General features: G+C 29.2%; 2 protein-coding genes across 2 annotated transcripts; one reads left to right on the top strand and one right to left on the bottom strand.

Moving 5' to 3' along the window:
• The first annotated feature begins 2,993 nt into the window (after window positions 1-2,993).
• Window positions 2,994-3,913, top strand: LOC135928052 (transcription factor BTF3 homolog 4-like). Its single transcript, XM_065464380.1, has 6 exons — window positions 2,994-3,154; window positions 3,196-3,309; window positions 3,351-3,459; window positions 3,502-3,618; window positions 3,659-3,700; window positions 3,744-3,913. Exons 1-6 carry the CDS (start codon window positions 3,083-3,085, stop codon window positions 3,794-3,796), a joined length of 507 nt encoding a protein of 168 aa, XP_065320452.1. The 5' UTR covers window positions 2,994-3,082; the 3' UTR covers window positions 3,797-3,913.
• Window positions 3,914-20,082: 16,169 nt separating this feature from the next.
• On the bottom strand, window positions 20,083-21,044 carry LOC135928317 (conserved regulator of innate immunity protein 3-like). The gene has a single exon (XM_065464759.1). The coding sequence runs from the start codon at window positions 21,014-21,016 to the stop codon at window positions 20,198-20,200; it is 819 nt and encodes a 272-aa protein (XP_065320831.1). The 5' UTR covers window positions 21,017-21,044; the 3' UTR covers window positions 20,083-20,197.
• Between the last annotated feature and the right edge of the window lie 2,407 nt (window positions 21,045-23,451).

The following is a 23,451-nucleotide window of genomic DNA, read 5'->3' as shown; positions in this document are numbered from 1 at the left end:
AAACTACAAGGGCAGAGTAGTACATTTTATGGGGAATTAGTGCCCATATTATTTGTAATTAAAAGGGACTTGGGTAAACTTGAACATTCAAGTTTACAATATTGTCTCCCTTTATTAAAAGCTGTTCAAAATGCTATGGAGAAAAGATTTGGAAAATTTTTTTCTTATGATAATAAATATAATGAGGCCTTTTTGGCATCATTATCACATCCATATTTTAAGAATCTATGGATTGAATCTGATGATAAAAAAAAATATTTTCAAAAGATATTACTAAACGAAGCATTAGAGCTATCACAAATAGTATACCATCAAGCTCAGGATGTATCACCAATAGATATAATATCTAATAAAGAAAATGATGATTATTTTTCTTTTAGTGATACAAACGTTGTTGAATTCAATAATACAAACAACGTTGAGCTTGAGGTTTTACATTATATTAAAGACCGGCGAAAAACACTCGAAATGCTTAAATTTTATACTTTAATTAAGGAAATTTTTTTAAAATATAATACAGCCATACCCTCATCAGCTCCTGTTGAGAGGTTATTTAGTTTTGGCACAATGTTAAATACGCCAAAACGACAAAGACTTAATGATAAATTATTTGAAAAATTGATTAATTTAAAAAATAATTTGATTTAATTTTTTTATTTATTTGCAAATTTTCAACTCCCATTAAATATATTACTCTCCCTTCCGTGTTTATGTTATTAATGGGCAAAAACTAATATTAAAATGCCTATTATTATATTATAATAATTAACTCATTGATAAATATTTTATTAATTATTGTAAATATTCATTCTTATATGCGTGTGTTATGTTTTTCACAAATAAATAATAAGAACTCTATTTATAAATTATTCTAATTTAATTGGTAATGAAAATTTAGAAGTATCTTGTATTTAAGATACTCTAATTCTAGCAAAAGATACAAGTATCTTTTATATTGTATCTTTTTGATATTTTAAAAAAGATACTAGTATCTTTATCTAAGATTCATTTTTTTATAAAGAATCTGTATCTGAGATTCTTTTTCCGGAGGGCCTGCCCAACTCTGGTATCACCATATAAATAATTTTTCATCATAATTATAATACTACAATACAATTTTAAAATCTACTAAATATAACAAAAATAATTACACAAAAAAATGAACAAAAATTTTTTTTAAAATTAATATATAAATTTTTATAATTAAAAAAAAAGCTTGAACTCTGTCCCTAAATTTTAAAAAAGGGTTTGGGTTCAGCTAAACATTGAGGGTTTCGGAGGATTCAGGGTTCGGGTTCTCGTCCCTGAGACAAACATTCTTCCAGTCACCCCCCTTCTATATTAAATTTTGTGATATAATTCTTCTTATATATGAAACTATATTATAATAAAGTAATTTAAATATATCAATATTTAACTTTTTTATTGGAAGCTCCAGGCATGGAAAAACAATTTCAAAATTATTTTCTGTTGGCCAGGTAATTTTTTTAAAAATTATAATGGGTCTGGGCTTGGAAAATAATTTTATAATATTTTTTTTATTGAAAGTTGAAAAAAATTTCAAAATTATTATCGGTTGGCCAGGCTTAAGAAAATTTTTTATAATAGGTTCGGGCTGGACTTGGAAATTTTTTTTATAAATTATATTTAGCTAGGTGGGGAAAATTTTTCAAACTATTACTTTTATGTTGTGCCCTCTAGAATACTGCACAATTTCAGAATATTTCTAGAATATATTTTTTTATTCAAATGCCTACAATCGAAAAACAAAACGAATTAAATTTTATAGTCACAAAAAAAAATTTTTTTTAATAAAAGAGAAAAAGAAAATAATTAATTTAAAAAAATGAATTGAAATATTACAATTTTGTTTCCTTTTATAGGGAAGCAAATAATAATTTAAAAAAATAATTATAAATTAACAAGTTAAAAATACATTTTTTTTAAATTACAAACCACCTAATCATGCCGAAAACAAATTATATTTAAAAATACATTTTTTAAAAATTATAATAATCATAATATAATGACTTTACAATATTCAACTTTTATAAATCTAAAAATAAAAGGTTAACGCGTAAACTAAAACACAAAATTATAAAAATAAAAATGACTCACCAAACGCAATACATAATGACTATATCAAAAATCAAATTTTACAAATCAAAATCCCAATTATGATAATTATTAGCTTGGATGCTTGGGAATATTTTTATTATTAACTATGGATCAGACATTGACCGTAAAACAAATAAACCAAGGCCCATAAAATCTGATTTTGACTGTATTTTAAAATTCATTAGGATTTTTTTAAATATTTTATTCCATTTCTTAACTACCAAAATTATTATGATCTTTGTTTGGGGTGTGAGAAATTTTTTCAAAATTATTATGGCCTTAGGCCTTACTTGGGAATTTTTTTAATATTAAATAATAGGCATACATGATCAGTAATATTTTAACAAATAATATTGATATAGGTATCAAGTAAATCTTTAAAAATATTATGACTCAATACATAGCATATAAACTTAGTTTTAATGGATTGGACCTGATCTGAAGGTGGGAGGGGTTATAAAGAATAAAAATTGGATATTATTTTCAAATAACAGGTAACAACTATCCTAAGAGTAAATAGAAAATTTTCATTCCCCGTCATTTTTAAGGACTCAGCAAAGATGACTAACGGGAGCTCTTGCACTCTTAGTTAAATATTTTTCATTTTGCCCTTCAAGAAAGACGGGTTATCATACTTTTCTCCCTTATTCGATATTAGATGAATCAGAAATTAAAAATATCTTATGAGGTGTGATTCACAAATTTACCTCTTTTTCGCCTAAATTTTAATATTTTTATAAAATATATTAATAAAGTATATTTAATACCATATACAAAAACTAATTCCTCCTCAACTAGGATATTCTTGTGGTATTATTAACTTTTATATAATACACTCTAAAATTAATATATAGTTTAAATATAATTATTAAATCCGAGAAATTTTAATTGAATTGTTGCGATCTACAAATGAGTTTCTGTTCAAAATAGCTCAAAAAAGGCCAAATATTCGGAGCATATTAAAATGGAAACAAAACTTAAGCTACCTTCAGATAAATTAAGTAAGCTACAGGAGTCCGTTAGGATTGGTGGGAAGGTAATATAAAGAGATATTAATATGATTTATTTAAATGAAAGGGTACAGCGCGTAGAAAAAAGAAAGTTATTCATAGGACTGCCCTCACAGATGATAAGAAACTTCAAACATCTTTAAAAAAATTAGCCGTTAATACTATTCCTGGAATTGAGGAGGTTGAGTTCTTTTTCAATTTATTTTATTTGTATATTATCAGGTCAACATGATAAAAAATGATGGTACAGTCATTCATTTTAATAACCCAAAAGTACAAGCATCTCTGGCTTCCAATACATTTGCAATAACTGGGCATGGGGAGACAAAAAGTGATTTTAATTATATGTAGTCTTTATTATATTTAATTTTAGATTTCACTGAGCTTATGCCAAATATTTTGAGTCATATTGGTACTGGTTTTCTTCTACCTTTAAATGAGCAAAAACAGAAATCTCAAAATAATGAAAAAGGGGATAGTTCAGATAAACGTAATTATTCTAAATAGTATTTTTCCATATTATAATTTAGCAACCAAAAAGATTGAATCAACTGGTGCTGAGGAAATTCCAGGTAATTTTTTGTTATTTTAGTTTAATCTTATTTATAAATTTAGATCTACTTGAAAATTTTGATACATATCTTAAAAAGGAAGTCACACAAACCTAAATATTATTATAAATTAATTGTGTTACAAAATCATGCTCTTTATACCCTTATAGATATTTTGAATATTATATACATTTACTACAAATATTTGATTTTGTATGATACAAAAATGGCTTTGTAAAATAAAAACTTTACCAAATCATATAATAATTCTTAAGGAAATACCAAACATGGTAAAATATTAAAATTAACTTTTGAAAAGTAACTAATTAATGTTCTATTTAAAAAATAACAACTAATCAAATATTTTATTGGGTGGGTTATGCATATTTTTTTATTACTATGTTTACACATAGTTGGCTCAATCTTCAGGTGCCTGCTTGAAAAATCCTTTATTATTAAGGTGCTTTAATTTATATTAGTATCATTCAAATTTGAGATACTCTCTTTTTTAAGATAAACTCCGAGGTCAATATCATAATCTTAGCTGGCTAAAAATATGGTAATTACCAAATATTTAGTAGCTGTAATACCCTTTATTGAGGTTGAGGAATGATGCAATCTCAATTATAATTGTGTGTGGGTTTAGGTTGTATGAATCAATACATTTGTGTCCATTTAGACTGCCCCCTCCCATCTTTTTATGAAAAAAGGAAATATATTTCTTATTGAATAATATTTACTCATTATTTAATCAAATTATTTATAAGTATTTTTCTTTATTTCTACATCTATACATGACTTTTAAATTAAATCGAAAAAGAAATGTTAATATTTATCGAATAAGAATATTTGATTCATGGTACATAGTTCTAGAAAAACAGCTGAACCATGGGCTTTAGATATTTATATTAGTGATTTGCATTGGGCCTAATTTTTAAAACCTGGCCCAGCCCAAAAATTTTTTTAAAAAAATTTACTGGCCCGGCCCGAATTTATTTAAACATAAATTAATTTTTATAATTACTCAAAATAAAAGATATATGTTATATGTCGTTTAGTTTCAATATATAAAATCAAATATTTTTATTTTACATAAAAAATTCAATATAAAATTGAAAAATTTAGATATACTTACAAAAAATTCCAAGGTCTGACCTGACCCAACTCGAATTTTTTAAAAAATATTAGGCCCAGCCCGAACCCGATTATTTTAAATAGAATTAGGCCCGAGCATGGCTCAAAGCCCGTTTGGGCTGGGTGGGCTGGGCCTAACTTTGCAGATCTCTAATTTATATACATGTTAACATCAATATGTTACTTTTTCAAATTTAACCCATTTTTATCATGTTATTTTTTCAATTAAGGGCATTTTTCTCTCCAAAGAAATCAAGTCTAGACCTACTTTTTCTTCCTCTCTTACACCATATTTCATCTTTATTTTTTATTAATTTTGGAGATGTTTTTTTAAACATAAATATTTATAATCGAAATTTGTCTTATCATAATTTTTTAATATTGTGTCAGCCTAGAATTGGAGTGGCTCCACTTGCGCAAATGTTTAAAATGAGAAAATCAACATTAAACTTTAAAATTCAATATAAGAAAACCTTATTGAATCAATGTTGACAAAGCTATAACTTTGTCAAAATTTAATATTTTTTAATCTAGTTTTTATTTATATATATTTTGGGGAATAGATAAGTTATTATCCACTTCAAACTCAAAAATTTTTGTATGAGCAGAGCACTCCAATTCTAGACCTAAGATTGAAACAAAAAATAATGACAAAAGATAGTTGCCTGTTTTAAAAACCTACTCTGTAATTTTTTAAAATAAAAATTCATGAACAATAAATTTATATATATATATATAAATTATATATGATTCAAGAATTAATGACAAAATTGTCTAAAATTAAAAGGGTAGATATTTTAAACCAGCTGGAATACATTTCCAAAATCAGATTATAAAAAATCTTGCCCAATATATTAATTTAAAGTTTTAAGGAAAAACACATTGACACTATAAAAATATATTTGAAAATGTGTTAAATACACATGATAGCAGTTCAATTACTTAAATCTATCAATATTTTCAAAAAAATTAGAGGGATCATACTTAGATTTAGACCTAACACCTATAAAACATTTTTTTTAAACTATGCCCTTAGGAGCATTGAGCCCCCTGTAACTTTTTAAAAATATATGAAAACGAATCTCACTCATCTTCAGGTCATGTAAACACTACAACTTATAAAAGAACTGAAAATAACATTAAGGATTAATTGATACACATATGTTTCTAGTTTTAAGTGACAAGTATGCTACAGTATCGGACATAATTATAACAAAAGATTTACAAATCAATTAATACCACAGGATATTAGACATTTAATTGACATTTCACACAGTGTTAATGCATCAAGTAATATTTTTTAAATATGTGACTTTAACAAATTTTTACTTTAATCCACCAATATTATATGAAAAGGCATGTATACAAACAAAAAATGTTATATTTAGGAACATTGTTTTTTATAGGTATTTTATTACTAAAATCTCACTATTTTTTAAAAAAATTAGATCTTTTATTTATCTGCACATTTTTCGTGGTCACATAGATTTCACTGCTACTCCTAAAAATTTTTTTTTATTATTCCATATCCATAGGCGTCTTCTGTTTAACCTGCGGTACCCCTGAAAAATATATGAAGGCAAATCTCTCAGGTCATTTAAATATTACAATCGTAAAAAGAAATAAATAATTATTGATAAAAAAATACTTTTATCAATAGTGTTTAGAGAGATAAGTATAGTGATAGCATGTCAGATGGAAATATTCTAATCGTAACAATTTACCACAGTGTAATATTAGGTTTACTTTATCTAAGCTATAAAATCGAAGTGTTTTATGCTGCATTAGGCTTTTTGGCTATGGAACTCGGTAATTATTAGATATATGAGCTTCCTATTTTATGCAAGGTTGCATGCATTTTATTTTATGTAAGAGAACCCTTTATCTTTTTAATTAATAGAAATTACACAATTTATAAATCATGTTTCTGGTTGCATGTTGTTGAAGATTGTGCCATAATATTTTTTTTATCTTTAGAGATGTCAGAAGAGAATTACACGGAGGTTTTTATGCTTAAAACTTTCTAAAATAAATTTTTATTATTTTTGTCCATCTAAAAATATTTTAACAAAATAAAATTCTAATTTAACCTTTTTTTTATGAGCATCCTACAATGACAAATCTTGCCTTTAAGTACATTTACTAAGTTTTAAAAAAATATATTTATAACCCAGTCTGTTGACCATCTTTAGTAGATCTTATGAATTATTTCTATTGTAATTTTTTTTATATAAGCATATAATTAGGATAAGGATAACTTAAACACACGAAAATTACTGTAGAATTTGTGTAAAGGAAAAAGATTGAAAGATTCATCGAAGTAACTACAAGTGGGAAGAGGAAGGATCAGGAATTCCCAATATATAAAATATTTTTTTAATTTTCAAGTTAAGAATATCGATACTGATTGTGATAACCTATAATTAATTTGTAATTATATTCTTCAAAACACAAAATTTCTCGATTAAAAAAAATGAAGTAATAATAATCAGTTCTCTCGAGATTATAATGCATCTCATAATAGTATTCGCCCTTTAAAACAGCATCTTTTTTTGATAACCCAGAATACTATGTTAATATATTTTAAATTAAGTTTAATGTTTTGTGTTCAAGCCTCCATTGATTAACTAATGAAATGACCACTTTAATTTCTAGTGTTGTTAAATCACCTAACTTTGACCAATTCCAAAATGATTCTGTCAAGTTTTTATCCTAAAGATTTAGTTTCCAATATCTAAGTTAAGGTTCAACTTAGAGGTTTCAGCCTAATTTTTAGGCTAAAAGCTTGGCTAGGCTTTATTGGTATTGGCTAAGGTTAGGCGACATAACAAATGTACTAATTTCCCACCGGAAATTGCTTAGTTAATTGATATTAAACACCATTTATAGTGATTAACATTTTCCACCGTTCGAACTCCGGATATTTCTTACTACGATAGGCAAATCATGGGAAAGATTCCATTTTAGGCACGTATTTTTCTAATGGAACATTTTTTTTTGTTGAATCGCGTTGTATACGGTTTTGTTTTCATTAGATTTTGCTTTAGAAATAAAGTTTATCAAAAAAAATGGCGGAAATTAAAATTTATGAAAATTCCGGTAAGCCTTAAACTTTGTAGTGATATTTAATATATGAAAATTATTCTATTTTTCTAATGAATAAGTAAGAAAATAATTTTTGAAAAGTATCGAAAGATCGATCATCTGTTTAAAGGATCGACGATCCAAACAATTTGCCAAAATCTGGATGGTAGATTTTTTTCGTCTTCCTTTAACAACTCTATTATATTATTATTTTAACTCGATGTTATAACTTAAAATACACTAATAGTTTACATGTCTAACATTAACAACTATATATTAAAAAGTATAGGTCACAAATAAATTTTTTTTAATTTGAGCAAATTTTTAAGTTTGAAATTCAGATTGGTAAATTTCTAAGTTTTACCAAAATGTTCATCTAACATATTGGAATTATTCTAAGAACTTTAAAATATAATTCTTTAGAATCGAATTTTTATTTTGATTAATAAATTAATATTCCCTATAAAAAAAACATGTAAGCATAAAATACTTTTCAATTTTACTATTTTTTTTAATAGTATTATATTACCTTTTTACACAAACCCTCCCCCCCCCCTCCACCCTATATTAACAAGATCCTTAAACTTTATAAAGTTAATCATATATAATTCATATAACTTGAAATAATTTTAAAAATCTTCTGAACTTATCACTTCTGCTAGATTGATTAGAATGATCTTTATCTTAGAGGACATTTAAATACTCCATTTAAAGTTCGGCGTTTTTCATTAATCGCCTGTAACGATCGCTAAGCCCGACTTGAATCCGTTAATCTCGCCATATATGATAAGCGATCGTCTAAGGCCTCCTTTATACTAAACGTGTTATCTTCGAGCGTTGCGTTATAACAGAATAAATCCACTAAAATAGGTATAATTTTATAAATACGGAGTGCTATGATGATAAACGCTATAATAATATTTGAAAAACATATGTTGCGATGCGTTGATAAAAACATATGCGATACGATTATAAAAATAATAGCTAATCTCTATTCTGGCTTTATTATTAAATTAAGTTTTTAGAAACTGAATCCTCTTAACGCCCACGCTTGAAGATAACGCATTTACTTATAAATGATGCAGTGTAACCCTCAGTTTTGGGAGATTTTATCTATCACTTATATGAAGAATCAAAGCCATAGGAGTTAGACCTCGAAGAAGGTTAAGCAAACAGCATAACTGAATAATTTATAGCATTCAAAATCGCATTATTCAAAGGCAACTATCTAAGTTTCCCTAGAAACTCAATGACACTCCCTTCGATTGCGATATCGCGCTTACTATAAAATGATACTTTACTTTTTAATATTTAGCATGAAAGATCTCAAATTGTTCTTAAAGGTGTAATTTTTATATTCTTGTCACTGGCTTTAAAAAAAAAAAATTGACGTGCTGATTATATTAAAATTCCAGGAAGGATAAAATAAAGAAATGTAGGCTCAAAAAATTTATTATTTTAAAAAAGCGTTATATTGTTTGATCTGAAAGTTAAATAATTTTAACCGAAATTGCGTTTTCCGCTCATGTTTATCGCGATTAAATAGTAAGGAGTGATTTAAGAAATGATAGTGAAATTTCTTTATAATTTTACAAATGAAAATATTGATACACCATTACTAGGCAAAGGATGGTTTGATTGGTTGGAATGTATTGAGAGTTGTTGATTGAGTTAGAGGAAATAAGATACGAGGGCATATTTGGTCAATCATTTAATGATGAAATCAGTTGACGTGGATGAATTAAATTAAATGGATAGATTAAGTTTAAATAAAATCCAAAGAGTATTAGAAAATAAAAGCACAGCAGCTATGAAATCTAGATATAAATAGTGGCAAGATTTCGATGTAAAAAATCAATGTCACTTAAAATGAAAGGTAAGTTAGAGAGTCAGCTGTTTTATATTATTTTCCAGACCTGGACTAAAAGGAAAAGGAAGTGCCTTTATGCTCGAATCCTTAAAACATTGGACATTAGAATTATTGAATGGCTGAAGCTACCTATAAGAATTGCGTGTATGAGATGAGTTGATTATTCTTTCTTTCTTTCTTTCTTTCTTTCTTTCTTTCTTTCTTTCTTTCTTTCTTTCTTTCTTTCTTTCTTTCTTTCTTTCTTTCTTTCTTTCTTTCTTTCTTTCTTTCTTTCTTTCTTTCTTTCTTTCTTTCTTTCTTTCTTTCTTTCTTTCTTTCTTTCTTTCTTTCTTTCTTTCTTTCTTTCTTTCTTACTTTCTTTCTTTCTTTCTTTCTTTCTTTCTTTCTTTCTTTCTTTCTTTCTTTCTTTCTTTAGAATAATAATATTAGGATAAAAAATATAATTTAATGACACCTAAGTTAAAAGTGCGATTGGATCAGATGTTATTAAAATATTATTAAGTGGTTAAAACCGTAACAGTGTTGGCCTTCTATCCTTAGTATCGCAATTTTTTTTGAAACCTTATTTTGGGCATATTAATTCGATATTTGACTATGCCTCTTATTTTTTTTGATTTAATTAAATGTCCAGTATATAGTTTTGTATCGATTCTAATTAATCAATACTGTGGAATCCTAGGAGAACCAAGGCAAGGAAGATCTAACGTTTCTAACCAGAACTTCTTTAAAACTTCCCAAGAACCGAACCCAGCTTCAACAAAATTACAGCCAATTTATATTTAACATGTCCAATATATAGTTTTATATCGATTCTAATTAATCGATATTGTGGAATCCTAGTAGAACCAATGCAGATCTGACGTTTCTAACCAGAAACCCCTTTATAACTTCCCAAGAACCGAACCCAGCTTCAACAAAAGTACAACCAATTTACATATATTGCTCAAAATATTGCTTGTATCATTTTATCTGATTTTTCGTTAGATTTATGATTAAACCTAAAAAGATTTTTATCGGAGGGTTACCTCAAGATTGCGATGAAAAGGCGCTCGAACAATTTTTCCTCAAATACGGAAAAGTATCTTAACTATTTATTTTTTTTAAAATATGCGTTTCTTCTTCCTTCCGTTTAAATCATAAAATCTTTTAAAAGAAAGAAAGAAAGAAAGAAAGAAAGAAAGAAAGAAAGAAAGAAAGAAAGAAAGAAAGAAAGAAAGAAAGAAAGAAAGAAAGAAAGAAAGAAGTGTTGTTAAACGCTCGATATGAGCCTATTTTTAAAAACGGCTAACTCAACATTTTAGCTAGGAAAATATTGCCTAAGTGTCGAGATTTGTTCAATAGATGTTCAATCATATGCGTCACCTATGAGCAAAATCTATAGACTTGCGTGATATTTTTGGTTAGCCACTTTTAAAAATCGGCTCAACCCGGGCCGTTTAACAACGCTACTAAACTGTCATCATTTCATGAAGGCTCTAAGAGAAGAGAAGAGAATAGAATAGAATAGAATAGAAGAGAAGAGAAGAGAAGAGAAGAGAAGAGAAGAGAAGAGAAGAGAAGAGAAGAGAAGAGAAGAGAAGAGAAGAGAAGAGAAGAGAAGAGAAGAGAAGAGAAGAGAAGAGAAGAGAAGAGAAGAGAAGAGAAGAGAAGAGAAGAGAAGAGAAGAGAAGATAAGAGAAGAGAAGAGAAGAGAAGAGAAGAGAAGAGAAGAGAAGAGAAGAGAAGAGAAGAGAAGAGAAGGAGAATTTGATATTGTATAAAATATTTATTTTTATAATTTATTATTTTTTTAATTTGATAAGATCAATAGCGTGTCGATAATGTACAACTACGAGAAGAAAAAATCACGTGGTAACAATTAATTTTTTTTTTATGCGACATTTATTCCAATTTTTAAATTTAATATAAAAATGAATATTTTAATATTTTTCTCGTGGATGGTGGGGTAAGTATAAGCGAGCGGTAAAACGGTGTCCTAGCTAAATTATCCGCAAAATTAGGACCGGTCCTCTTTTTTTTTAGGGCGGGAGGATATAACTTGTGAAAGTGATCTATGAATTTTCGAAATTTCACGCCATCAAAATCCCATTGATGGGTTGCGAGATTTTGATTTATATGCCACTCCCCCCCCCCCCACCCACCCAATGTTTTTGAAGCGATAAATCTCATGTAAGGCCGCATTCAAAGTGGGATCCGATCCGACACTATTTAACAGCTGATCGATTTTTAAATCGGTTTATGAGAATCAATTTTTCTTTATTAAAACCAAGGTTATTATCATGTATTAAAGATAAAATTAATATTATTTTTAGAAAAAATTGATCTCATAAAACAGATTTTAAAAATCAATCAGCTGTCTAATCGTGCGAATTTTAAATAATTTATATTAAATGGAGACATTAATGTAACTGTTTAATAATTATATATAACCTATGTTTCGGAATAATGTATATCGACAATTCTTTTGCAATGAGATATATATCGTTCCATCTCCAAGACCTAATTGGGTCGGGGTAATCAATTTTGAAATAAAATTGATAGAGAAAAAGGCGCCAATATTATTTATTTGTTTGTATAGTAGGACGTATCAAAAATGGCTCGGTTTACATCCACTGTAAAAAAAAATAAATTGTAAAACTATGATTTAAATAAATTCGAGAAAAACCGGACTTATTTTCGATATAAAAATTAATTATGTCTAATCGGTTATTGTGAGGAGAATTCCGGATTGCGCCTCGGTATTCGGTTAATATAACCATCCGCAAAAATGAAACGTATACGAAGATACGTTAACAGACGAAGATAGGACAAAATGTCGGCTTGTCGGATTCGAAACCCACCTGTATGTTCATTCAAAAGGTGAGCTGCTAAATCAGAGCGGGTAAAATTAAATTGGGACACAATGGGCGTTCTATACCGCGAATTTGGCATAAAAAGTCTATATAGTAAAGATATCAAAATGCTAGTGTTCTTAACAGTTACTTTTGAAACATAATTAGTTATAAGAGTTACTAGTTACAATTAACAACACTACAAAATACAATAAAATATTATTGGAAAAAAACAATGATGAGGAGTTTAGAGATAGGATTTCCAAACTTACCGATTTTTCTGAGCCATCGATTATTTTTTAGCAAAGATCTTGCATGTCTGCCCCAAAAACCTGAGAGACCTGAGAAACGGTTAAAATTTTTAAAATCCGGGCTTGGAAAAACTACGAACCTTATAGCAAGTGGGGCCCAGTTATTTCGGCCATTTTTTTTAAAAAAAAATAAATTTTAAATTATATCAATTAGCAAACATATAAAAAGACCGTTTCTTCATTCATTCACTTCTTGTATTTTTCAATTTGCCTTTAAAATTATTTACAAATGGGTCAGTTTTTCGGGGCCAATTCTCCAGGGCAAATTTTTCCAATAATCGGATAATTTTGTCGCTTTAAAAAAAATCGGCGAATATCCGACTCCGTCCGATCCTTGAAAATATCTCGCGCGTCCAACCCAACCCGTTTTTTTGCCCTGTCCGGGCCGCGCCGATCTTCAATATGTCATTACTTTTGAATGATTTATACATTTTTCCGTAATCTTACAAATTTTTTTAGGCTTTGCCTTCATAGAGTTCAGCGATGAGCTTAGCGGAAGCGAACTATGCCGCGTTAAATACGTCGATTACAATGGCCACAAAGTTATATATAAATATATACATTTTCTTCATTTAAATTATATCTAATTATTTCTTATTATTCACGGAAATGCAAGTTAATACAGACGTTGTAATGAAAATTTTATACCGTGTTTATAGTAACCGCTAAACAACGCGATATCACTCAAGTGATGCGTATATTTCGTAAGCGATTTTGGCAAATTTTTTTTGCGATTACTATAAATTCAGCTCATGGGGGAGAGAAGGAGGCAGGTTAATCCCTCTTTTAGCGGACCAGTCTCCCCTAATTCTATTTGCTACCTTAAGGGGGTTAGTGTGTAGCCATGGATGATGTTCAGTTTATTTGAAACTGTATTGAAAAAGTAAAATATATCATTTTTAGAAAAAAACCCTTAAATAAGCAATCTAATATTATAATGGAAGGTGATTGGTTGAGATGGAAAAAAATGGAATGATTAGAGGATTGTCTTGCAGCACAATTTTTGTGCAGAAATGTTTTCCGTGTTTACAATATAATATTTACATTTATTGAATTAAAGCTCATATGCAAGAGGCAGTCCAGAAATAACGATCAGATGTTTGAGCCTATATCTATGCGCCATGATTGTCAACATCGGCAATGCTACGCTAACGCGGGGACTCGGTGTTTAACTGGCGATAATAACAAATCAACAGAACAAAAGATTGAACCTGGGAAGAAGGAATTTGTTGATACCGTTTTTTCGGAACTTGAATCGCATGTTAAAACGTACTCGGACGCCGTCAAGACTAGTAAACTCGCTAACCAATCAAACGAGAGCAATTTTGATCGGATAATACAGACTCACATATTTGTACATGATGCCGGCGATATCCCGAATACTCAGCTGGTAAACAAAAAAACCGTGAAGTCTAGAGAAATATCGTTAAACCAAGGATTAAACGTGACATTGTTATGCGATAAGGATAAAACATCATACTCAACAAAGGAGACCGATAAGAACGTAACGAATATCACCGGATCGGATATCAAGCATGTCAATCATTCTATATTTGGGAGGATAAACAATAAATTAGGTAAACCCGCTAGCGCGAATCGGGTGGATAGCATCACTGGCAAATGTTTAATCGATAATCCAGAATTCCACCGGAAATCCAATAAATTAATAAGTGGCAAGTTTAAAGATGAAGGTAATTTCGATGGTGGCGGAGATCATTTGAATTTCCCGATAGTTAATGCTCGAGAGAGTAATGACGCGAAACTTGATGGTTCGCATAGGGGTCAACGTGAATCAATTAACCACAATATTATACATTCAAAAAGTTTAATGATGCCGAATCCTTTCATGGAGTACCGAGGAGATTATTCTAGATTGCGGAGTGAGAAAGCGGGGACGGGCGATAATAATCGCGATTCCAAGTTGGCGTTCGATAAATCTCGCGGAATACATTCCAAAACCACTAACGACATTTGGTTCAAGAATTCTGAAAACGATGATTCCTTCATAAACGCTCATAAAAAAGAGTCGCAAAAGCCATCTCACGACTACCACCTATTTTCGGATAGGGTCGCGATAACGGAGCACATTATACAACGTCATAATAACAATAATAAAGGTAAATTAAAGGTTCAGGACAGTTACGGCAGCGAAGCGAAATATATTTTTCAGGAAATTACTTCGGTAAACGATCATTTTGCTAAATTTAACCGTAATCTAGATAATACGTTGGTGAACTCTAATAAGACGGTATTTGACGAAGAATGGATTGGAAATCGTAGACGTTCCCCTTTGTCCAATTCCAAGGCGAGATCTCAATCTAGCCCCGATATTTTTACCCCCACCAAGGACAAAAATTTTGCAAAGGATGCATCTCCGAACAATCACGTGTCCAATGAAAGTCTTGACAGGGTGAAATTTGGCGACTATGAAAAAATTAAGCCGGATACAGATTTATGGCCTTCCATATTGCACTTTCCATCAGTTACTGCCCTTTCTCGTTCATCCTACGAGGGTGCTATGAACGAAAAATTATCTGAAATATATAAGTCTGAGCCTTGCTGCATTAACCAATTTCGTAGAAGCAGTATCGCCGACTTGAAATGCGATCAAGGGGACAGTAATTTCGAAATAATGTGTAAGAAATTGCTAGAAGATTCCGACCTCGATTTCGCGGAACCCAATGATATCACCCCGAATAATCGAAACATTTCGTATTCAACTCAATCGTCATTTCCCAAAAACGACGCTATCCAACCATGTTCATCCATGAGTATTCTAAACTGTGCCATAATTAGTAAACACTGTATAAACCCTTCGAACCATAATGTATTGCCACTCACTTCGCGTAATAACAATTGCACGAGAAAGGAAAACTCGTCCAAAGCCAACGGTTCAGTTACGAACTATCGGAATGTCCATGATAGTAAGATTAATCAAAAGCAAAGTATTCCTATTCCTGATATTGGATCTGTTCACAACCGGCAACATTTGAAATGCGATAACAAAAATATTGCGCCTTCTGAAAGTCATCGTGTGTTGCCAGGCCCCAACATTACCATGTCCGATTTTTACGTTTCGATGCTGATGAACAATATAATAACGCTAGCACATCAACTCAACCCTACGAGTAAAACCTTTTATTTTTAAAATTAATCATTCCTATTTAAAAAAAAATAAATTTAGGCATAGTCGTAGAAGTAGGGGAACTAGCCCCACTTCAAGTTTGATATCTGTATCAGAGCCCTGATAGTCAGACCAGGACCCTGACTTCAGCAGGGCTTGCACCCAAAAAAAAAATGAAATAAAAATTGGGTCGGGGTGGGTTTGAGCTTTAAAAAAAATATTATTTAAAATTTATAAAATTTTTGCCACTTTCTTTGCGCTTACCAATCTTCCTTATTTAGTTTATAGAGCTTTCTTAACCAAAAGTAAAAGTAAACACGATGATAGGGACCAAAAGGCAAGGATAGTGTAGTTACACCGCTCGTTTTGTAAACTGACATATTATAGCCAGAAAAATAGTGTCCTAATTTTCAAGATGTCGATAATATAATGTCTAGACCTTTATTCCTTCTAAGAGCAGAAATCTTCAGGGCTTGGGGAAAATTTTTCCTTGGATGAAGTAGTGAGATGGCCATTTAAAAAATCAACGAGCCGTTTAACAACACTAGGTATGAACTAGATAAACTAATATCTTTGTTGGTTTTTATTGATCTCATCTGCGGAGAAGGTCTTTGTTTATGCTCGATAAAAGAAGTACAGAGTCAGTATCAAGGAAATTCCCCCAAACTAATAAGTAACCTTGGGTCCGCGGGATTAAAATTATCCTTGTAGCATAGCATATTAAATGATTACACAATATATATATATCACCTGCAGACCCGACCCTAAGCCCGGCCCGTTATACCCGGGCCGAGCAGGGCCTGAAATTTTTTTTTAAATATCCGAGCCGAGCCGAGCCGAGCCGAGCCGAGCCGAGCAAGGCCGGGCCGGGTTAGGCCGTATATTTAACGACCAAATATTTGAAATCGCCATTTTTAGCTATAAAAAACAAAAATAAAATAATATCTATTTTTTAAAAATTCGGGTCGAGCCCGAAAATTTTTTTGAAAAAAAAAATGTTGTCCAATTTAAACGAATGGGTTTAAAAATATTTGCGTTTTGAAACGCTAAAATTTTTTCGCACTTATTTTATGTGTTCTTTTTTAAATTTTTATTTAGTTTTTTTTTTTTATATAATTGCCTATTTTTTTTTAAAATATTTATTTTAACTAAAAGTTTTATATAATAATACGCATTAAATTTTTATAAAAAATGAAATTAAATAAATATATATATTAATATTAAATTTAAAAAGTGATGCTACACTTTAAAGCACCGCAAATTTATTTTATTTTAAGCCCGGGAATCGAGCCCGGCCCCGGATTTTTATCTTAGACTTGAACCCGGCCCGGATTTTTATCTTAGATTCGAACCCGGCCCGGATTTTTATTTTAGAACCGAATTCGCGCCTGTTTTAATTGAAAATATATAAATTACATTGCACCCGGTTTTTTATGAACTTGTTAGGTAAAATAAAAAATTACATATACTAACTGCGTTTTTCCTAATCCATTTCGTTTTAACTAGTTTCCAAAAATAAATAAATAATATCTTCAAATATTTTCTAGAAAGATCGTAAAGATTTATTTATGAGAGTTTTTTCAAGTTTTCATCCTTGAATCATATTTTAAGCATTCTCAAAAAAAAAACTCCATGGAATCAAAAAAGAAGATATTTTCTAACTCATGGTCCATCCTGATTATTTTCGAAAAGTTTAAATCCTAACCCGACACTTTAAATGACCCGAGTCTAGATTTCGATCTAACCGATCTGGCCCTTCATATTTTAAGCGTAAATGGGATTGGATCTAAGTCTCAGAAATATGATTTTTTAAATGGAAGCTTTTCTAAAGGCATTAATTAGTCAATATTTTGGCCAGAAAAATATTCCCTAAGCACCGAGATTTCGCTAAAATGTGTCCAATTCTTTGTACCATATAAGATCAAAATCTTCAGCTTAGCATAATATTTTTCTGGGTAAAATATTGAAGTAAGCCTTTTTTTTTTAAATCGCCTCAAATCGAGCCCCTTACCGACATTACTATAAGAAGTACTACAGCCTTTTACCTACCTATAAGAAGTTCTACAGAGTTTAGGTAGGTGTTAGCCCTTCTTAATATATACATGGAACACCAAGCACTGCTAAATCATTGCACAACCCAGCTCAATCCCAAGAATTTTGAATTTTTTTTTAAAATTATTTTTAGTATAGTGTTGTTTAAACGGCATTTTAATCCAGAAAAAATATTTACGTAAGCCGGAAGGATTTGTTCATAGATGGCAAGGGCTTGAACACCCATTAGCCAAATCACGTGGTTTGGGCAATGATTTTCTGGTTAAGCTACTGAGTTTAGCCATTTTTGAAAAATTGGATGCCATAATTCTTAAGAATATTTTTTGCGCATTAATTTATATTTCCAATATTAATTATATATCAAATTTTTTATATGCTTAATTAAAAAGTTTATCCTTCTTTTTTTACAATGTCCCCCTTTTTCGAGACATTTATTTCAAATTCAGGTGTCAATTATATACGAACAAAATATTTTTTTTAAAAATAGATTTATGATTCGTGTATTGGCTAACTCAAGATTTTAGCCATAAAAATGTTGCCTAAATCTTGAAATTTAGCTAATAAATGTCCAAACCTTTGTTTGTACCAGAGCATAATCTTCAGGAATGCATCATATTTTTTCTGGATAAAATAGTGAGTTCACCGTTTTTGGAAATCGGATCAAATTTAGCATTTCAGCAACACTAGTCATTAGTTTTAAAAATATTTATGGAACTTAAGTTATTCTTAAATGACTCCTAGAATAATTTTTATAAATTTTATTATCACCCCCCCCCCCTACCTTTCCCTTACAGCAAACTCCTGTTTATGCACCTTGTATGTAATGTTTATATATATATTTATATTATATAATATAGACATATATATACTCTACTAGCTATAAAAAAAATATACATATAAATTGCATCATTTTTCAATTTATTGCATCAAACATTTTTTAAAAATAATGTTATATCAGTGAGATTTATTGGAATAGATGCATTTTAAATATAATTAACAAAAGCAACACTAGAGATCCACAAAGTTAGTACCGACCTGAACGGACTTTGGAAATTTTATTAAATATATCAAAATTTATCAATTTTATATGTAAAATAAAAAAAATTTACTTTAATTTATTGAAACTAATAGCTATATAACATATGTCTTTTATTTTAAGTAATTATAAAAATTAATTTCTATATTTAAATAAATTCAGGCCGGGTCTGCCCCGTAAATTTTTTTAAAATGAAATACAAGTTTGAGCCATGCCGGCAAAACTTTTTTAAAAAAATTTTGGGGCCGAGCTGGGCTTGAAAAATTAGGCCCAATGCAGATCACTAAAGGCAACAATACCTAATGTATTTAAAAAGCTAAAACTATAATAATAGCTAATTGATTAATATGTATCTTAGTTTATTAAACTTAATTTTATCAATCCACTCATAGTAAATCATTGTATTTTATATCAAACATTTTTTTAAACTAATGTGATCTGTATGAGAGATTTTTTATAGGAATAGATGCATTTTAAATATAATTAACAAATGCCACAATACCTAATGTGTTTAACAAGCTAACCAAGGTATCTAAGCTAATATATATCTTAGTTTATTAACTAAATTTTATCAATCCGCTAATAGTAAAACATTGAAATTATTTCTTAATGATAAAAAAAATTATTTTAATATTTTAAAGTGTTTAGGAAGAATCCAGAAAAAAATTTGTTCACAAAAGAAAATTTGGGATGGGAAATTTTAAACACTGCCTTACCAAACACTATCCCAATATATCCTAATTACGCTAATCTTAGGCTTTATCCAAATAACATCATTCCTCACATTACAATGTTTATAAACCCTTATATAACATCTGCCTTGCTATCAATTTGGGTGTCTGTTAAAGACAAAATAGATCAAAAAATTGTGAAATAATATCTGGCATACCATGCTACTTATTAATTAATTAATTATAATTTTTTAATGTATTATTTCTACCTATGATTACGATTTGGACATTATATTTAATATGTAAACAAGTTTATAACAATGTCAAATAAATCAGTTCGTACAATATAAATTTATAAAATTTTATTTTGTTAATTATTTACATAGTATATACTTTGATTTTACATTAAGATGAAATAAAATTCTTGATTTTTGACAGCAAATTAACATACAATTTATGTTCATAAGCTGTACTGAATTCAGCCAATTTACTAGCAAACTCATTTCCAAGACCCCTGTCTTCAAGCATGTTAAACAATTTTTCATACATTTGTTCATCTAAAAGATCACAAGTTACTGAATAACTATCATCTGTATATTCATTTTGATATATTGATATTTCATCTATTCTATATAGATCTGAATAACCAGCAGAATCTGGAGAAGATTGGTTGCCATCTTCATAAGACCCCTCTTCTGCAAAAGAGCAATAAAAAGCCATTATCTGACCATTTTTTTCTAGCTCTATTGTATAGGTGGGTTTTGAGATTGGAGAGCCTAACTCAACATCTTCATTTGATTTATTGTCAGATACATTTTTTTGTTCAGAATATTCTTCCTCTGAATTATTATCTAGTGAATTATTTACATTAAAAATAACTTTGAAAGATTCTTTTCCAGATTTTTTGGTCAATATAACTTTAGCATCCTTTAATTCAGTATTAAAGCCTTCAAATGTTGGGGAAGTAGCCTTAGTCTCCATTGATTTTGTTTCATTTTCTATTTCATCTTGAAGAAAGGTAGCCAGCTCTTTATCGGCAAGAGATGATGTAGCACTACTTTTATGTCTCTTGTTAAAATCACTAATAGAGAGAATAGCTAAACGATTTATAGGATTGCTATTGGATTTCATTAATGATAGCATATTCATATTTTTAGTAGAGACATTTGTCATAGGACGACATTGTAAAAATGTTCTTGCAAGTATAGAAGTGAATTTCGACATGACTTTTTAAATGGCTTCTTTAACAGGAATAAATTTTTAATTTTGAGTACAGAGGAAAATAGATTTAAAAGGATTCGGCAATATATTCGAAATATATGTAATTATAATTATTTTTTAATGATCAAGACCTAATTGGAGAAATGAATAAAAACGTAGATTTTTTATATATTTTATTTATTTTCTTATAAAAGTTTAATTAAATATAATCCAGCTGTATAAAATCGACACAATTCGGACTTTTTAACAACACTACACACAATTATATAATTTAAGTATTTTAACATAACTAACGTTGTTTGGACTTTGCTGCTAAGCTATCTATTAATACGATTTGTAGAATAATCTATTATTTATATTTTTAAAAAAATATTATTCTTTTCGTAAATTTTTTTTGTTACTGTGAGAAATAGTAGATTTTGGAAAGCATCAGCGCCTACATAAGCGGAGGGGGTAGGAACATTGCATCCTATTTTTTTGAGGGGGATAGGGGGTAGACGGCTTTAATGGGGGTAGGAACATTTTGGGGGTTATCTATTAAATTTTGAGATTAAATAGGACAAAATTTGCTGTAAAATCTGACACATGCGTAAAAGAGGGGAGGGCTGTAATAACGATAATAAAATAAAATATTCACTAATAATTAATGACGGTATTTACACTAATTCATCGACCAAATCTATATATTGCAAACAATCATAGAATTACTTTCCAAATAAAACTTTCTACTCAAAGGCGTAGCCAGAATTTTCCTAAGGGGGGGGAGGAATTATAAAATTACTGGGGGCTTCGCCCCCAGACTCCCGTTTGGGAGAACAAATATGTTATTAGTTTATATAAAATACAATAAATTACTTGTATATACATTAATATAAATGCATGGTATTAATTTATTCCAAACAAGTATAAGAAATTTATTTAGAAAATGTAAGTTGGCATATAGACGATATTCCTCTATTATATAGAATTAGTTACAAAATACTAGGTAAAATTCCACTTTACAGACATATTTTACAATTTGAGAATATATTACAGTTAATATTTTAACAAATTTTACTAATCAATGCTCTTGATAATAAATAATGCAACATTTTGCATTCAATTATTGAACGCCATCTTATTTTAAAAAGAATATTTAAAATTAATTTTCATATTATTTATTTCACAATGTCTTTAAAAGATATTTTCTGATGTCCTTATCAATATTTTATAGTTTTAAAATATATAATTGGCTAGATTAGTAAAAATTAGTTGATTGTCATATGATAATTGATAAAATTAGATATACTGTAAATCTAAGACATAAAATATTACACTGTTTGTATTGTCCTTTAATTTTTTAAATTTATTTTATAATTTAATTTTATTAATAGTTTTATAATTATATTTTACTTTTAATAAATAAAATAAAATTACTCACTATATAAAAAATTATATTTGATATATTATATTATTTAGTAATTTTATGGATCTATTATTAAAAATTTTATTACATTTCACTTTTGTCTTAAGACTTATCTTATATTCCATTTTTCAAAAAGCATTTTTGGTTCACTCTTTTTTATATATAAATGCTATTTTCCAAAAATGTATAAATTATGATGAATATTTTTATAAAAAAAATATTAACTTTTACATTCTTTCTTCCGAATTATTGTTTAAGTTATATGTATCACGTTGTGCCGTATAAGTCCGAATAGAAAGCAAGACTCCGAGTATAATAATTTTATTGAATTTCCCACACAAAAAAATGAATAATTTTATTTCAAAATTTACTATTACAACCAAAAAAAAAAATATATTAAAAACAAAAATAAAATAGTTAATAATCATTTTATAATATTTCGCTTCCCTTTTATAGGGAAGCGCATAAAATACAATCTCATTATGATTTAACAAAACTTAATTTCGATATCTAAAAATAAAATAAAACAAAATATTAAAATACGGTCTAATAATGAACCTGCACAATTTTATTTATTAATGTTCACGCAATAAATATCATCAAATATGTCACTCATTTATGACATTTCCCCCCTTTATCGGACCTCGTTGGCCCCAACAACTGCCTATACTCATCTTCTCCTACCCGTAACACTGGCGTGTCCGACGCCATTCGTTGATCTGATTGTATTGCTCTGTTATCGGAAGATGCGGACGTTGGCTCCGACTCCTTCCAGGTTCGCCCTCCCATAGTATCAAACCGTTCCTTGGGACACCACCGGCGGATATGTCCCGCCATTCCACAACCATAACATATCACCCTGTCTCTTTCTTCACGTACCGTTTCCCTTGAGTGCTCTGATGGTGATGGTCTTCTCCCCTCCATTGATCTCGTGCCTTCCTGGGCTAAAGCCCTCCATTCACTAGCAAGCGGTTCCATATCCGCACTAATTATCGTATTTCGCATCAAATGAGTACCCAGGTCTACATATCTA

Source organism: Gordionus sp. m RMFG-2023, chromosome 4 (genome assembly GCF_954871325.1).
Source record: "Gordionus sp. m RMFG-2023 chromosome 4, tfGorSpeb1-WG-v2, whole genome shotgun sequence".
NCBI classification, from domain to species: domain Eukaryota; kingdom Metazoa; phylum Nematomorpha; class Gordioida; order Chordodea; family Parachordodidae; genus Gordionus; species Gordionus sp. m RMFG-2023.
The sequence above is the reverse complement of the archived record's forward strand: the minus strand, read 5'-3'. Positions and strand labels throughout refer to the sequence as shown.

Bases quoted from the DNA above. Each gene is read 5' to 3' on its own strand.
- LOC135928052 (XM_065464380.1), top strand. From the start codon at position 3,083: ATGGAAACAAAACTTAAGCTACCTTCAGATAAATTAAGTAAGCTACAG. The intron at 3,460-3,501 runs GTGATTTTAATT...ATTTAATTTTAG, and splicing joins TGGGCATGGGGAGACAAAAA to ATTTCACTGAGCTTATGCCA. The intron at 3,701-3,743 runs GTAATTTTTTGT...TTATAAATTTAG, and splicing joins TGGTGCTGAGGAAATTCCAG to ATCTACTTGAAAATTTTGAT.
- LOC135928317 (XM_065464759.1), bottom strand. From the start codon at position 21,016: ATGTCGAAATTCACTTCTATACTTGCAAGAACATTTTTACAATGTCGT.